At 34.4% G+C, this 16,553-nt stretch overlaps 1 protein-coding gene across 2 annotated transcripts in view; it reads left to right on the plus strand.

Moving 5' to 3' along the window:
- The window catches only part of MTREX (Mtr4 exosome RNA helicase), a 102,457-nt gene that overhangs the window by 24,761 nt on the left and 61,143 nt on the right, over positions 1-16,553 (plus strand). For both annotated transcript variants that reach the window (XM_072826463.1, XM_072826464.1), the window contains 8 exons: positions 9-133; positions 1,246-1,344; positions 1,838-1,940; positions 3,589-3,720; positions 5,476-5,555; positions 7,034-7,144; positions 8,957-9,058; positions 11,091-11,216. In XM_072826463.1, coding sequence (XP_072682564.1) covers positions 9-133; positions 1,246-1,344; positions 1,838-1,940; positions 3,589-3,720; positions 5,476-5,555; positions 7,034-7,144; positions 8,957-9,058; positions 11,091-11,216 — 878 coding nt within the window. The remainder of the gene's footprint in view (positions 1-8; positions 134-1,245; positions 1,345-1,837; positions 1,941-3,588; positions 3,721-5,475; positions 5,556-7,033; positions 7,145-8,956; positions 9,059-11,090; positions 11,217-16,553) is intronic.

Genomic DNA, 16,553 nt, shown 5'->3' on the forward strand with positions numbered 1-16,553 from the left:
TTTTTCAGAGCGTGGTGTTGTATGGGAAGAAACTATTATTCTGCTTCCTGACAATGTCCACTATGTGTTTCTTTCGGCTACTATTCCAAATGCCCGACAGTTTGCTGAATGGATTTGCCATTTACATAAACAGGTATTTTTTTTTTTTTTTTGGTGTCTTCAATATTTAAAACATTGTAAGTTGGCTCTACTATCTTTTATACTTTGTTCTTGATGCCACTTAGAATTAAGAAGACATTTTAATGTAAAAGTACTTCTCACATCCGGCAAGCTTATCAAAATCATGTGACTTGGTTTTTACAAGTTTGTATTTCTTTTTTTTTTACAAGTTTGTATTTCTAAGTGCTATCTTAAACCCTGTATATCAACATCTCTGTGAGTAGGGGCTTGTGAGCTAACTCTTAAAAGCTCCTAAGTTGATCTGATGATTTGCCAGGTTTGGAAACTACTGCATTTACTCATAGAGTGAGGCCTTGTAGTAGAGAATTTCCTCTAAGATCTAGTACTAGGACGAAACTGGACGACATCTCCTGAGCATGTGATTTGATTCTTCCTATGTGAACACTGTCAGCCTTTTTACTGACTGTGTTTCCCAATTGTTTTTGTAGTCCAACTTTAGCAGGAGTATAGGACCTTATAACAAGCATTTGTTCATTTGTGCTAAATTTATTCTTGGTTTTATTTTCCTGTCTTTATTTTTCCTTTATACCAGTGTTCTTACAAGTTGTTACCTGTTTTATAAGCTCTCTGATGACATTTTTGTAACATCTGTATTGCTTCTGTAGGATAGAAACCTATTGGATCTTCTGGAGGAGCTAGATCAATCTGCTGATTTACTAAACCTTTGAAAACCCTCTGTGGGGCAGAAAAATCCTATTTTACTTCAGGGAGTATTCTGTGTCACCATACTACTGCTGTGTAGGAACAGGCATCATCTATAATTATGGCATCACAGGTCTAGGGTCTGAATCCAAGATCATTATTGAGACTCATATCATATATTTGGCCCTGATTGATAAAATTGAATAGATGGTAGTATAATTCAGTAGACCTAATTGTTCCACATTTTTCTCTTGCCTGGTTTTTTAAATTTTTTAAGTTTTTTTCTTCTTTTGAAATGTTGAATTCAAAAGTTTATTTCCCCAAGGTCTTTTAGGTAAGTTAAATATACTGTATTATTTTGAAGACATAAAAATGTGTTTAATTGTTGATTTTTTGTTGTTTGTTTGTTTTTTTCTTTTACAGCCTTGTCATGTAATTTACACAGATTACCGGCCTACTCCATTGCAGCACTACATTTTTCCAGCAGGGGGAGATGGCCTGCACCTTGTTGTTGATGAAAATGTAAGGGAGTAATTGTGATTCTTCCCTATAATGTCACCCTTGGTTGTTTATACCTATTTTTCCTAAAACTGAAGTAGAATAGTATAAGTCCATTTTTTTCTTAGGTAGTTTATGGTCCAGAACTGTTGGCTTTGTGTGTATTTTTATTTCCAAAATTATATTTAAGACTTGTGTTTCTCTTAGGCATGAATTAAGATTTTTCTTCTTTTCAATTTTTTTTTCCTTCTTTTTCAGTGTTTTAAAATGTCTGAAGAATAGGGACTTAGGGCATGTTTCAGACATCTTTTGTTTTTCCAGTTTTAATATCTTTGTCACCTTTTATTACCTATTATGTACAACATTTTTCATTCTTTTACTGACCTTTGTAATAGTTATTACTTTTTTTTTGAGGAAGCTTTGTTTTGAAATATGAAAAAGGCTTGGATTTAAAAAAAAAGGGTTTGGATTGTGGTTAAATATTAGCAAGGTTACATAGAAAAGTATCTGATTCCAGGGTGACTTCAGAGAAGATAATTTTAATACTGCGATGCAAGTACTTCGAGATGCAGGTGATTTGGCAAAAGGAGATCAGAAGGGGCGGAAAGGAGGAACAAAAGGTAAAGTGGAACTTTGTTCACTTTTTTCCCTCAGAAAACTGTATAAATAGATAGTATATGATAAAATGGGATAAAAGGTTCATCTCATTTTCATATATGATATTAAGGTATAATTCACATACTATACAGTTTATCCATTAAAATCTACAATTTTATGGTTATTAGTATATTAACAGAATTATGCAACCATCACAATTTTTTTATTGATATATAATTCACATACCATAAAAATTACCATTTTTAAGTGTGTATGTAGTTCAGTGTATTTTAGTATATTCACAAACTTGTGCGGCCACTAATTCCAGAACATACGCATCGAGTCAGAAAGAAGCCCTGTATCCATTACCAGTTATTCTGTATTTCTCCTAAAGTCTTCTCCTGCCCCTCAACCTCACACAATCAGTAATCTGCCTTTCTATGTCTATTTTCCTTTTCTGAGTGTTTCAAATAAATGGAATCATAATTTGTGTGGCTTTTTGCAACTGGCTTATTTCATTTAGCATGTTTTCAAGGGTCATCCACGTTACAGCATGTGTCAATCAATACTCTTAAACCCTTTTACAATGAAATAGCATTCCATTATATGAATATATCACATTTTATTTATCCATTCATCAGTTGTTGAACATTTGGGTTATTTCTCTTTGTTGATTGTTGTGAATAATGCTGGTATAAATATTTGTGTTCTCCAATTTTTATATAAATTTATATTTATAAATTTATAAATTTATAAAACATGCATTTATATATAAGCTTATATAAATGTATGTTTTCTTTTCTCTAGAGTGTATACCTAGCAGTGGTATTGCTAAGTCATGGTATTTTTATGTTTAACCTTTTGAATAACTGCCAGAATATTTTCCCAAAATGGCACCTCCATTTTACACTCCCATCAGAAGGTTATGAAGTTTCCATTTCCTCCACATCCTTGCTAATACTCACTATAATATGTCTCTTTGAATATAGTCAGCCTTGTGGTATGAACTGGTAAATCATATGTTTTTTTTTGTTTTTTTTTTTTTAAGATTTTATTTATTCATGAGAGACAGAGAGGTGGAGACATAGAAAGAGGGAGAAGCAGGCTCCATGAGAGGAGCCTGATAGGATGTGATCCAGGGCCCCAGGATCATGACCTGAGCCAAAGGTGGACACTCAACCACTGAGCTACCCAGGCGCCCCTATGATTTTGATTTATATTTTTCTCATGGCTAATGATGTGTTGAGTATCTTTTCATGTGCTTGTTGGCTATTTGTATATCTTATTGGAGAACTACTTATTCAGATCTTTTCCCCATTTAAAAATGAAATTGTCATTTTTTTGTTGTTGTTGAGTTGTAAGAATTCTTTATATGCTCTGAATAGTAGACCCTTACCTATTTTTTCCCATTCTGTGGGTAAAGGTCTTTTCACTTGATTGTTGGTATCGAAGTACAAAAGTTTTTAATTTTAGTGAAATACAGTTTATCTGTTTTTTTTCTTTTGTTGTTTGTGCTATCGGTATCATACCTAAGAATGCTTTGCCTAATAACGAATCATGGAAATTTACTCCTATATAGTTTTTAAGCGTTTTATAGTTAGAGATTTTATATTTAGCTCTATAATCCATCCTGAGTTAATTTTTGGGTTGGTATATGTACTGTTTTTGCAGGACCATCAAATGTGTTCAAGATTGTGAAGATGATTATGGAAAGAAATTTTCAGCCTGTAATTATTTTCAGTTTTAGTAAGAAGGATTGTGAAGCCTATGCACTTCAGATGACCAAATTAGATTTTAACACAGGTACTATATAACTTCAGTACGGTCTTAATGTTATATGAAAATGTAAATATATTTTAATATTGTTAATCTGTTGTGATTAATCTATTGTGTATTGCTAGGATATGCAGTTCATGTTACAGTCACAGGAGGTACTCATGGTACTCATGCATTTGTAAAAGCTTTAAGACCCTATTTTATTTCCTTCTTTTCCTTTCCTTTGTTTTGTTTTATTGGGAGGTATAAAGGTATTACTCTATGTAAAATCCAAAGATCCCTCCTGAAAATATTAGTTTATACCCTCTTGTACTTTATTGCTATAAGCTCCTTTGTTACTGTGGTTCTCTGACGACTTAAGGTTAGGTTTCTTGGTCAGATCACTTTCTGTATAGAAAGTACTATGCTTCATTATTCTAGAAATCCAAACGACTCTCTCTCTCTCTCTCTCTCTCTCTCTGTGTCTCTCATAAATAAATAAAATCTTTAAGGGAAAAAAAAAAAGGGAAGCCTAGGTGGCTCAGCAGTTTAGCGCCACCTTCAGCCCAGGGCCTGATCCTGGAGAACTGGGATTGAGTCCCATGTCAGGTTCCCTGCATGGAGCCTGCTTCCCCCTCTGCCTGTGTCTCTGCCCCTCTCTCTCTCTCTCTCATAAATAAAATCTTAAAAAAAAAAAAAAAAAGAAATCCAAATGAGGATGACCTGTCCTTTACCTAACTGTGGTGTAACCTTTTAAATATAGTAAGATAACTTGTATTAAATTAACCAATTATTCTCACATATTATTTGTAAGTATAACTTACTTAAATTCACAGAGCTAGGTAGTAGCATAGACTATCAAAACATTCAGCATATTGAATACCATCCCACTTATTATTCAGTTTATCCTTTTACATATGTAATCCTATATAATGAGAAGTAAATAATATCCTCAGTCATCCAGAATCAAATGTCAGTTGCATTGCCTCCATTATCAAGGCACAGAATTAAACCCATGTACTTTTAGAGCTACTTTTTACTTATTCATGAGCAAAATAATAACATATCCTACATAAACTCCTAAAGTTAGTAATATTTTATTTTTTAATTGAGCAAATTACTCAAATATTTTCTTATAACTATCAGTGCTGCATTTGCTTAATGTTGCAGGGTCATATATTGATTAATTGAACAGATGTTTATTGACTACCTGTTATTTAATAGACACTTTATAAGAAGGCAATATAATGTTTAAAAGCATAGGCTTTGGCATTGCTTCTCTAATAGTTAATAGCAGTTTCCATTATTTGCTCTAAACCTCCCTTTCCTCAATAATGGATAATAATAATACCTGTAATCTGTAATTGTTAGACTTAAATATTAGATATATGGCACTTAGTATAATTTTTGTTATTAATTTTGTAATAGGCTACTTTTATTCATAGATTAATTCTGTTAGATATGTTTTGAAAGGCAATGAATGATAATTTTAACCTACTTTTCCTTTTTTTAAAGATTTTATTTGAGAGCACACATGTGCACATGAGCTGGGGGGAGGGGCAGAGGCAGAGAGAAAAGCAGACTCCCTACTGTGTAGGGAGCCCGATGTAGGACTTGATCCCAGGATGCCAGGATCATGACCTGAGCTAAAGGCAGATGTTTAACTGACTGAGCCACTCAAGCGTCCCTATCTACTTTCCCTTCTGTCTTAAATGCTGAATCTACTTTTATTCTTTATAGACTTCTATTCTGTGCAATCTGTGAGGTTTGGTATCACTTATTTACCTTTGAATTTTTTCTTAGATGAAGAAAAGAAGATGGTTGAAGAAGTATTCAGTAATGCCATTGACTGCTTGTCTGATGAAGATAAAAAACTCCCTCAGGTTTGTATTTAGTGTGACTTAAGTAAAGTGGATGTTAAGTGTGATAGCATATTTTCAGTTTGCATTTTTTAGTTTTGTTGCTACATAGTGTATTGTTTACATACTGCAGTAAATAAGTTGTACACTGGAATGATACTTTGATTTATATTTTATACTTTTTTTTTTTTATTTTACACTTCTGAAAAGATGACAAGACAAAAGATGTGCTGTCTAAGGGAATTCTTCTCTGAAAGCTTGCATGGTCTAGAAATTACTTCTGTTCCTAATAATACAAAGTTATTAGTGCTAGTTTTAAGTCACTAAATTTCTTTCTTTTTTTTTTTTTTTGAGAGAGAGAGAGAAAAAACATGAGCAGGGGTTGGGCTGGGGGAGGGGGAGACAGAGAATCCCAAGCAGGCTCCATGCTAAACACAGAGCTGGACGTGGGGCTCCATCTCATGACCCTGAGATCATGACTGAAATTGAGTCGGATGCTCAACTGACTGACCCATCCAGGCTCCCCAAAGTCACTAAATTTTTTAATTCCTAAGGCTACCAAAGAAAACATCTAATGAAAGTCATATGTTTAGTGAGGAATTTGATGTCTACTCTGCTTTTGATCCAGTGGATTTTTCCTTTGCTATTGGAATTGCCTGGGGATTTCTAAAATATACTGATGACTGGGGGCCACTCTCAGAGGTTCTGATTTAATTGGTCTGGTGTGTATTGTTGTAGAAGATTTTTTTGTAATTTTTTTTCCCAGCTGAATTAGTATTTGAGGGCTAAGGCTTGTCTTTATACATCTTTGTTATTGTAGCACAGTTCTAGTAGTAGATATGTGGGACGCCTGAGTGGCTAAGCGGTTGAACATCTGCCTCCAGCTTAGGGCTTGATCCCGGGATCCGGGATCGAGTCCCACATCGGGCTCCTTGCAGGGAGCCTGCTTCTCCCTCTGCCTGTGTCTCTGCGCCTCTCTCTCTGTCTCTCTCTGTCTCTCATGAATAAATAAATAAAAATCTAAAAAAAAAAAAAGTAAATATGTAATGACAATTGCTTAAGTGTTAATGAGGATGACTCTTTCATAATTCATTTGCTTTTAGATGAAGTACGTATTTATGTAAAGTAGGCTATATAGTTATTTATTTTTATTTGGAGGTGACTAGTATTTATTAAGTTTATATTGTGCAGATACAAACTTTGCCCTCATTGCTCTTAGTATTTTGGGAGATGAAGTGATGCTGGAAGATTTGAGGCAGCAATGCATATGAGTTTTATTTAAAGTATATCTTGTATTAAGGAAAGCGAGGGAGAATTATACTGAATTTTGAGTTTAATAATCTATGGGAATATGGGCTTGGTTTTTGCTTTTATTCTGAAAAAGTTATAACATTTCCTTAAACAGCCTTTTTTGATGCCCACTTTTCTTAATTTGGTTAGTTTAACATTTTTTATTTCCCTTTTTGTACATCCTTGAGAAATAAACATTATTCCAATCACAGGTTGAACATGTACTTCCTCTTTTGAAGCGAGGGATTGGTATTCACCATGGTGGTCTACTTCCTATTTTGAAAGAAACTATAGAAATTCTATTTTCTGAAGGATTGATAAAGGTAAGATTTTACTTTTATTATGCCTTAGAATTCTGTTGTATGAATAGTTTGAAAACTATTGTTACTGTTGTTTTTTTAAGTAGTCTCTACCCCCAACATGGGGGATGAACATAAAACCCTGAGATTAAGAGGTGCATGCTCTGTCAGCTGAGCTAGATATGTGTCTAAACAGTTTGAAAATTGAGAACACTGTTTATAGGCAGCAGTGTGTGTGTGTGTGTGTGGTTTTTGTTTTTGTTTTTGTTTTTTAGATTTTTATTTATTTATTCATGATAGACACAGAGAGAGAGAGAGAGAGAGAGGCAGAGACACAGGCAGAGGAAGAAGCAGGCTCCATGCCAGGAGCCTGATGCAGGACTCCATCCCTGGACTCCACGATCACGCCCTGGGCCAAAGGCAGGTGCCAAGCCTCTGAGCCACCCAGGGATCCCTGTGTATATGTGTTTTAAATAAGGTCCTGTGGAATGACTTAGATAATGAACTTGATTTTTAAAAGCCGGGGGTGGGGGGGATCACATCAGGCTCCTTGCATGGAGCCTGCTTCTCCCTCTGCCTGTGTCTCTGCACCTCTTTCTCTGTCTCTCATGAATAAATAAATAAAATCTTTAAAAAAAAAAATGAATTGGTCACTGTTTCCACCTACATCCTGATAAAGCCCTGTTGATGTTCCTTCGTTAGATTATTGTTGAGGCTCATTTTAAAGAATCTTTTCTTTAAACTATAAGTGATACTCGGTGGTGGTGAAAGTCAAACAGAGGAATTGTAAATAAATTAAAAAATGAAACACCATCATTCCCCTTTACTTCCCAGGAATATCCACTAGGAAACATACAGATAATACTTGTTTTTAAACAAAAAATTATACTCCCCATGTTATTATCCAGTTTGTCATATGTGTATCTTTTCATTTTTTTAATAGGTGAATAGCATTCTGTTGAGTTGATGCAGTAAGATGTTTTTATCTCCTTCCCTGTTCATGAAAATTTAGATTAAAAGTACTTCAGTAACTTTACTTGTATATAAATACACACTTTTGTGTGCTTAAGCTACACAGTTTTTTGTGTGTTCTTATTAGTAAAGTCTTAAAAGTGTACTTAGTCACTGATTCTGTTCTCCCCTCAGAGAGATTCTAAGGGTGACTCCAAAATTGTACCATTAGTCAGAAAGCCAGGAAATGTGACTTTGTGTTTCGAAAAGTAATCTATAGTCTTGTGCTTTGTACATTAGACCAGTAGTAGTATCCTCTTCAAGTTACTACCACTGGAATTTAAGAAAGACTTTTTTTCCTGAATTAGAAATTTTCTGGAACACAAGGGACATTAGGTATTATTTAGTAATTTTACATATAAAATACTGAAATATTTTTTAGTATTTTATTTTTTTTAATTTATTTTTTATTGGTGTTCAATTTACCAACATACAGAATAACCCCCAGTGCCCGTCACCCATTCACTCCCACCCCCGCCCTCCTCCCCTTCTACCACCCCTGGTTCGTTTCCCAGAGTTAGCAGTCTTTACGTTCTGTCTCCCTTTCTGATATTTCCCACACATTTCTTCTCCCTTCCCTTATATTCCCTTTCACTATTATTTATATTCCCCACATGAATGAGAACATATAATGTTTGTCCTTCTCCGACTGACTTACTTTTTTTAGTATTTTAATAAGACAACATGCTAAGACTAGCATATTGTCTTATTGTTACAGTCTCATTAATTTTGAAAATTAATTTTTGTTTATACTTGAAAATTATAAAACTAGTTTCTCAGCTCTATAAAATACATGTTTAATTATATAATTATTCAATTTTTTAGGCCTTATTTGCCACAGAGACTTTTGCTATGGGAATTAATATGCCAGCTAGAACTGTTTTATTTACAAATGCCCGGAAATTTGATGGGAAAGATTTCAGATGGGTAAGTAAAATAATTAATATATTGGAATAGTTTTTATCTTTACTTGTTTTACCTAAGGTGATTTGGGCTTATGTAATCTTTGAGACTTTCAGTTCTAAATACTGAAGAACTTATACCTGAACCCGTAAACAAGTTTGTCAAGGTTAGACTTCAGATCCTTCGTTTCTATCTGTTAGCCAAAAACAAAAACAAAAAACCCAACATAGAAATGAAATCCCCCTTGGTGAAAGAGTTTCATGATGAGAGATAAGTGTGCAGATGATTTATGAGTGCTTTAAAGCATTTTAAATATATCTGGAATGTTCATTTCTTAAAGATTGAGAGTATAAGGCACCAAATCTATATTGGCTTCAGTTGCAGCTCCCTATTTTATCTTTCAGGTTTAAAATAGAAGTTTTTTTTTTTTTTTCTTCTTCTTCAAAGATTTTATTTATTCATAGAGACAGAGAGAGAGAGGGAGTTAGAGACACAGGCAGAGGGAGAAGCAGGCTCCATGCAGAGAGCCTGACTTGGGACTCGATCCAGGGTCTCCAGGATCACGCCCTGGGCTGTAGGCGGCACTAAACCGCTGCGCCACCGGGACTGCCCTAAAATAGAAGTTTTAACAGGTTCACACATAATATCCTTTCTAAGAAGGAAGGAGAAAAAGTTGGAACAATGGGTAAAACAGTGAATTTGGGTAGAAAGTAAATTCTTAATCCAGAGCCAACCCGTTCAGGAAACAGTTACTAAATTAAAACTTCAAAAGTTAAACAAAGCAGGTGAAAGTTGGCAGATGTGCAATAAAATGTTGTGTTATGGATTCTGAGAAGTATATACAGACTAGAGCAAGAGAAAAGAAATCTCTTGTATATAAGGGGTAATGGAAGGCTTCATTAGAGAAGGCAGTCCTAAAACAGAAACAGCAGCACATGGGTATTAACTAGGTAGACATTGGAGCTTCACAGGGGTGAAAAGCAGATAAATTTCTAGTCTGAGTATCCAGAACAAGCCAAAGACTCAGATAAACTGGCATTGGGAGAAACTTAAGTAGTCAGCTACTGCAGTTAACGTAATCCTTGAAAGTGGTGATTCTTTTCTACTTAGAGAAGTTTCTGCCAGTAATTACTAATCATAGAAATACTGAAAAGTGTTCATGGTAGATCGTAAAGACAAAGCATTTTTTTCTTGGTTTGTTTTATTTTAAAATGTATTAGATGCTATACAAAAGAGAAATAGTAATGATCAGGTGCCATTTCTCTTTAGAAACTTTTACATAGTCTTCAAAAATTTTCTATAACCTGTAACTTTTTAAAATTGAACTTTTAGTAATTTAATTCATGTAGTATATGATTCCTGTTCATAATGCAGCTAACAGTTTCATGTTTATATTTAAAATAATGTAAGTTTAAAATATCTTTATAATCTGTTTAAAATTACTTAATTCTCCAAAGAAAATTGATGCCATAAGAAAATAAGTAAATAAGTCATTTGTGACTTTACATGCTTCTTGGAATCCTAAGGACCCTATGGTAAGACTGCAGAGCATAGTGGGTAATTGAACTTAAGAAAGCAATCTTTTCTTGATAATTCAGTATCATATTATTAAACCTAAAAATCATAGTGTGCTATACTGTAATGATGCCCTTGGGCGCTGCTGAGATTCTTTTGCATTGCCTTTTTGAAATGTTCTTTTCAAATCTTTCTTAGGATTAGTTTTTTTTTTTTGTTTTTCCTGGTGCCTTTGTTGCTCTCAGATACTTTAAAAATAAATGTTTGTTTTATATTAATCTCTTTTTGCAAATTAAGAAATCTATTATGATCAAGTCAGAATTGATATTTAGTAGACTTTGAGTCCTTCTTTGATTTCTTAGACTTTAGTGTTTTCCATCATTTTGGAGCTAAAATTTAGCTCCAAAAGTTGATATTTTTAATCATGTTTCCTTTTGTGGAATATATAACTTGTGCTTTTATATTTTGTGATGAAAATTTAAGAATACTTTTTTCACTAGGTTGTCTCCTAAACTCTGGATTTTGAATTATGTTCACACAGATTTCCTCTGGTGAATACATTCAGATGTCTGGTCGGGCTGGAAGGAGGGGAATGGATGATAGAGGAATTGTAATTCTTATGGTGGATGAAAAGATGAGCCCAACAATTGGAAAACAGCTACTTAAGGTAACCAAGTTAAGATGCTGTGCTCTCACCAGCAATTTAAGAAACATACTTCGGGAGCCACTTTGAAATTAGTTATGTCGATTCAGATACCTTTCTAAGTAGATGAATTAATTTAGTAAACTATCTAGGCTTAAAAGGTAGAAGAGGATAACTGAGCAAAGTGCCGATTATACCCTACTTTCTGTTCTAATAAGTAAAGAGTAACTCATGCAATGGAAGGCTTGTAAAGATCCCCACAGAAGGCAAAAATGTTTTCTTTACCCTCCAAATTTAAGACAGTCTCTATAACTGCCTTCTCTACTGAACAAATTGCTCTTCACCTATCAGAACAGGAAGTAGGGCACATGATATCAGTGTTTTGGGCAGTTACCTTCTCTTAACTTTGCAAGTCTAGATATCTTTTTATTTTTTTTATTTTTATTTTATTTATTAATTTTTTAAAAAAGATTTTATTTGTTTATGAGAGAGAGAGAGAGAGAGAGGCAGAGAGGCAGAGACATAGGCAGAGGGAGAAGCAGACTCCATGCAGGGATCCTGACGTGGGACTCGATCCGGGACTCCAGGATCACACCCTGGGCTGAAGGCAGGTGCTAAAACCAATGATCCACCCAGGGATCCTATATCCAGATATCTTAATTAAATCTACAATCTACCATTCTAATACTGCCTCTTAGTGGTTCATAATTATCTCCATAAATGAATTCAAGTATTTAAGCTTTATTTTAAATTAGCTTGTTTATTTTATTTAATATTTATCTTTTGGATTATTTTAAGAGTTTTGTTTTGGAGAGCTTCTCAGGGAGGTTTGGCCTGGTTGCTCTTCTTCTCCTTCTCCAAGCATTAAGGAGTTACTAAATTCCTAGAAAAACTCTTAGTAAGATGAGAAACTTAGCAATTAAAACTTTAAAATTAACTGCCACATCATTAACTAAAGCTCCAAAACATGTTAAGTCCTACATAGGTCAGTATCTCTCTGAAACAGACTCTTTTCAATTTCAAAGACTTGTGAACAGCAAGGAGAATTTGAGATATGGTTGTGGGACATCTGGTATACTAAAGCAAAAATAAAAGTGTATGTTTTTTAAAATACATGTTTTATGTGAGTGAAGACAAAGCTTGTCTGTATATATTCATAGTGATCGTATGGTATCTTATTTTCACTTTTAAAGATTAACACTTGGAAACCTATTTTTTAAAAAAGATTTTATTTATTTACTAGATGGCTCAAGTGAGCATGAGTGGGAGGAGGGGCAGAAGGAAAAGCAGACTAAGCAGATTCCTTGCTGAGCAGGGAGCCAGACATGGGGCTTGATCCTAGAACCCTGGGATCATGACCTGAGCCAAAGGCAGAAGGTTAATCAACTGAGCCACCCAGGCACCCTAGAAACCTATTTTTAAGTGTACATGTAACTTTAATTCTTCATATAAAGAAAATAACACAAGATTGAAAATTTGTATTTTTAGTCTTCAAATTGTGCCAGATATAATAAACACTATTTTTCTTTCTTTGTGCTCTGAATAGAAAAAGTTGAATCAGGTTGTCAATAGTAGGAGGTAATATTTTAATAACAGCATCTGGTTTCTTTAGTACAGATTTTTCATTCTATTTACTTATAAAATAATGTTATTGTCTATTGCTACAGGGTCATACAGCATCTTTAGAGCTTTTTTATTTTGTTTGATCAAAACTTTATGACCTTTGATTAGTACCCCATTACACCCCTCCTCATTCTCTGAACATCTGTTCATTGTCTTGATTTTGATTCTTTTGGATAAATAGAGTAGAATTGCCAGACCATATGTAGTTCTTTTTTCTTAAATTTTTATTGAATATTTTTACTGTTTTCCACAGTGGCTATACCGTTTTGCCTTCTGTCAGTGTGCAAGGATTCTAATTTCTCCATCATTTCTTAAATGAACTTTTAAAAACAGCTTTATTGAGATACAATTCATATTGCATACAGTTCACCCATTTTCATGGTTTTTAATGTATTCACAGAGTTTTGCTATCATCTTAACAATAAATTTTGGAACATTTTTATCAGCCCAAAAAGAAACTTTATTGTCATTAATAATCATTCCCTATTTCCCTCCTACCTCTTCCCTTTCCCCTAAGCCCTAGGCAAACCACTAATCTACTCTTTGTCTCTATAGAGTTGCCTGTTCTAGGCATTTCATATAAATTTAGTCAGATATGGGACTCCTGGGTGGCTCAGTGGTTGAGTGTCTGCCTTCAGCTCAGGGCGTGATCCCGGAGTTCTGGGATCAAGTCTCCTATCAGGCTCCCCACTGGAAGCCTGCTTCTACCTCTGCCTATGTCTCTGCCTCTCTCTTTCTCTTTCTGTCTCTCATGAATAAATAAATAAAGTCTTTAAAAATAAATAAATTCAGATAATATGTGATCTTTTGTATCTGGTTTCTTTAGCATAATATTTTCAAGGTTTATCTGTATTTGTAATATGTATCAGGACTTCACTCCTTTTTTTGATGAATATTGCTCTTTTTGGCTATATTACAACCTATTTATCCATCTATCAGTGGATGTATATTTACGTTGATTTGGCTGCTATGATTGTTCTTTACAAGTTTTATGTAAACATGCTTTTATTTCTTTTGGGTATATTACCTGTGAGTAAAATTGCTAGGTCATACATAATTCCATATTTAACCTTTTGAGGACCCACCAGACTGTTTTCCTCAGCAGCTATACCATTTTATTTTCTCATCAGCAATATAGAAGGGTTCTCATATCCCTGCATTCTAGCTAACACCTATTATCTGTCCTTTTAACTTACAGTGATCATCCTAGTGAGTGTAAAGTGGTACCTTTCACTTTGAATGCTATATAGTTTGAGTTGTCAAAAGGATACAGTATCTGCTTTCTTATGATGCTGCAGTTATATAAACAAATATGTGTGTATCTCCGTTTCTTGATTTCTGGACACATTTATTGAGACTAACTGTTCTACTATTTTTTTTGTCCTCTAGGATTTTTTTTTCAGGTGATTTTATTATCATTAAAGAATTTGTGGGCAACTTATTCAGAAAAATAACAATTAACAGTTAAATGAATATTCAACTTGTCTTGGGCTTTGAAACGATTGCTATTACCATCCCAGTTCTATAAATGAATAAAACATACAGGGGCTAAATAATTTTTCAGATGTCATATTGTTGTTAAATGGCAAATTCTGATTTTAAAGTCAGGCAGTTTGGTGTCAGTGCATGCTTCTAAACACCATGTGCTGTTGCTTCTCAGTATCTCACGCAAATAGATTTTTATTTACTGACTCAAACTGAATTTGGCGTGACAGCACTTTGTTCTTTTGACCTTAATACGATATATAAACTAATAGCCAAAACAACGTAATATATACATCATTAAAACGTCAGGTCTGTTTTCTTTTAAGCAACAGTGAGTGAGATTTGCTCTTAATAGGACTTTAATAGAGCATTTATTTTCTCAAGAACTAAAATGTGTAGATTATTCCACGTTATTGTATGTAAAACTAATTAGTATGCTTTATATACATTTGTAAAATTTGGATCTGTCACATCTATCATTTATCCTGTTAGGTTAAATAGTCTTACAAAGATAGCAGAATACATGTGTTTATTGCTTGTTGACTAAAGATTATTTTTTTAACATTTCTCATATCTGAGCATGCACACACACTTATATATTTGTGCATGTAAATCATTTAATCATGCACTTAAAATATTTTAATAATTTCTTTAACAGTTTGGTATGACCTAAATTTCAGTATTTACAAGGGTCCTTAGGTAGTCATTATTGATGAATAGAGTATTATTACAGTAAAATTATATTTTGGGTTGTCTGGCAGCATGTTGATTAAATTGGAAGGGAAATAGAAACCAGAGTAGTTACGATGATAGTTGTAGTGATCTCTCTAAATCAGATTTGATGAAACTTTGAAGTAGGGAGATAGCAGAGGTAAAGAAACAAAGGAACTAATCTAAGATACATAAGAGGAAATAATCTGCAACCATGGATTGATTGAAATTTTTAAAGGGGATAAAGTAGAAGAAAGACCTTCGAAATTGGAATTTAAATGTTAATTTCATTAACCATTAATCAAATTATAATTGAACTATCCTGAGTTCACTCCTCGCAGAGTCACAGAAATTACTCCAGGTGGAGTTGCCACACAAAGGATTTTATTCACAACAAATAAGGAGGTCACAGGAAGTAACTTCCCGAGTTGTGATTCCCTGAGCAATGGTGAATGGATTCCCTTTATTTAGTGTTAGGAGGAATATTGAGCCTTGTCATCGTTCTTTCTTAGGTGGGGATTTTAGTATTATAATGAGCTAAGGTAACTGTCAGTCATTCTTTGGTTCATATGTGCAGATGAGAATCTGGGATTGAATTCAAGCTGGTCTGGGTAGTCTTGAGCTCCTCATCAAGGCAGTTGTTACTGCTTGAAGGGTAGTTTCTGTTTCCTCATGGGATGTTTAATGACTTGGGAATCTTTTGCCTCAGTTAAGAGATCAGCTAGAAGGAAGGGCTTAAGGAAGAATGTGGAACAAAGGTCAGTGAGTATAATCACATAAGCAGTAAAGATCAGATTTTGGGGTCTAGCTTGTGACAAAATCAGTAATCTTACTAACAGTCTTTGTAAGAGTGACTGACACTCAGTAATGGGAAAAAGCAAGAGAGATAAATTTCATTTTAGGTAGTGTAACCATATTATTTATCAGCCAAATTCCATTACTGTAGGAGTGGAAGAGGATGCTTTTAATAATTATACCTATACAGCAGATTAACTTGTAGACTATCTTGGGGTCACTTAGATAAAATGTCACAATACCAACTTGAGTTTCAGGTAACTGAGAATTCTGGTAGGTGTATTCTACAGCAATTGAGAATACAGAAGTATGGGATGCCTGGGTGACTCAGCTGTTGAGTGTCTGCCTTCGGCTCAGGGCGTGATCCTGGAGTTCCAGGATGGAGTCCCACATTGGGCTCCCTGTGAGGAGCCTGCATCTCCCTCTGCCTATGTCCTTCTCTTTGTGTCTTTCATGAATAAATAAATAAAATCTTAAAAAAAAAACACACAGAAGCAGAGCTTGCACTTAGAAATAAACATTGGTAATATTGAAGCCCAAAATTTGTGAGAGGAGATAGAAAAAAAATAACAGAAAAGTAAGGGCTGGGATCCCTGAGTGGCTCAACGGGTTTAGCACCTGCCTTCAGCCCAGGGCATGATCCTGGAGATCCAGGATCGAGTCCCACATCAGGCTCCCTGCATGGAGTCTGCTTCTCCCTCTGCCTGTGTCTCTGCCTCTCTAGCTCATTCTGTGTCTCTCATGAAT

This window comes from Canis lupus, chromosome 5 (assembly GCF_048164855.1).
Source record: "Canis lupus baileyi chromosome 5, mCanLup2.hap1, whole genome shotgun sequence".
Taxonomy (NCBI): Eukaryota; Metazoa; Chordata; class Mammalia; order Carnivora; family Canidae; genus Canis; species Canis lupus.